Source organism: Corvus brachyrhynchos, unplaced genomic scaffold, assembly GCF_000691975.1.
Source record: "Corvus brachyrhynchos isolate BGI_N302 unplaced genomic scaffold, ASM69197v1 scaffold54, whole genome shotgun sequence".
In the NCBI taxonomy this organism is placed as follows: Eukaryota; Metazoa; Chordata; class Aves; order Passeriformes; family Corvidae; genus Corvus; species Corvus brachyrhynchos.
In genome coordinates this window covers 1,438,635-1,440,097 of record NW_008237902.1, presented here as the reverse complement: position 1 = coordinate 1,440,097, position 1,463 = coordinate 1,438,635, and the positions used below count along the sequence as shown (strand labels likewise).

Sequence of the window (1,463 nt, the reverse complement as noted above, 5' to 3'; positions counted from 1 at the left end):
ACCCCCTGCCCAGCATCGGCATCTACAGCTCCATGGTGTTCGGTGTCTACAGCAACACGCTGCGGTTCCTCAGCCGGCTGCACCACGGGGACGCGGCTGCCGCGCCGTCGCTCACCGACATGACTGTGGCCAGCCTCGTGGCAGGGGTGCTCTCTGTGGGCATTGGCACTCCCGTGGAGCTGGTCAAGATAAGGCTACAGATGCAAACACAGCCATACACCAAAGGTAGGAAGCAAGAGTTGCTTCTGCCTGTCTCTGCCAGTCCTTGGTGCATACACAGAGCTTTACAACAACTTTTTTTCAAGGCCGGGCTCTCTGCTGCCTCGTGCTGCTGCAGTTGGGCTAAAACTTCCCCCTTTTGCCTGAGGATGGACCCCATCCTGCTCAGCTCAAGGGAAGGGTTTTTATCAGTGGCATTTCCAGCCATTTGGGACCTATAAGGAACATGAGGCAGGTCTGCTCAAGACCAGAAGCTGCATGAACTGTGAGTTCCTGGTGTGTGAGGTCCCCTGGAGATCCCAGCAGCAGCACCATGGCTGCCAGCACAATACTAGCTCCCCATCTCCCTCTGCACGCTCTCAGTCCCATATATATTTGCCTATAAACCTTTCTCCATTATTCCACTCTTCTCTGTTCAAAAGCAGAAGTTTCCCATTTACATTTAAAAACCACTGACTTATTTCACACAGGGTGCCAGGTAGCCCAGGTGTGGGCAGCATGGGTCAGGAGGGGACACCAGCAGGATGGCAGTGGGTGGCTGTTCCCTGTCCACAAGCTGCAGGCAGAAGGAGCTGCTTCAGCTCTAGACAGCAGCTGAATTCCATTGAAGGCTGCCAGCATGCAGCAAACCCCAGCAGAGCACATGCACAACCAAATGAAGACATGGAGCAGCTTCAGAGCTGAATAGCTTGGATTTTCGCATTTCACCTTTCTCATGATTACAGTCATGGTGTTGAACTGTGAAATGCTGCCATTTTTCTGTTGCTTTGATAAAACAACATTATGTCCATTTTTAAAGCCTCCATGCGGCTTAGCAACCTAATGCCTTTTACAAAAAGAACTTGGTCTGCATGGGAAGGGCCAGACTCTGAAGATGTTAAGGCTTTCAAAGATGTGACTTGGCATAAGTTGAAGTTAAAATTCATGAAAATTGGGAACATAGCCTTAAACTTATTTGGAAATCTCACTGGGCACATACCTATTGGGAGGTATGCCACACATCTAAGAAAAATCTGTCCTGAAGAGTCTAAATGTCTTCTGAAAATGGTCCTAAGTACTCTCTCTTAAAACTTTTTTCCCATGCTATCTGTTGACGCCAGCAGAAGAAAATGGATGGCAGTGACTTCTAATCAATGGCAGTGGGCTTTGGACAGTTGTTCTGTGGCAATACATCTATTTTAACAGTTGTATCTTTTTTTTTTTTTTTTTTTTTTTTTTTTTTTAAAAGGTTTAAAGTAAAACAA

At 47.4% G+C, this 1,463-nt stretch overlaps 1 protein-coding gene across 1 annotated transcript in view; it reads left to right on the top strand.

Annotated features, from left to right (window-relative positions):
• Positions 1-1,463, top strand: part of SLC25A48 (solute carrier family 25 member 48) — a gene marked incomplete at its 5' end in the record, with an annotated part of 14,079 nt that overhangs the window by 4,894 nt on the left and 7,722 nt on the right. Inside the window, one exon of the mRNA XM_017732933.1 lies at positions 120-225. Coding sequence (XP_017588422.1) covers positions 120-225 — 106 coding nt within the window. The remainder of the gene's footprint in view (positions 1-119; positions 226-1,463) is intronic.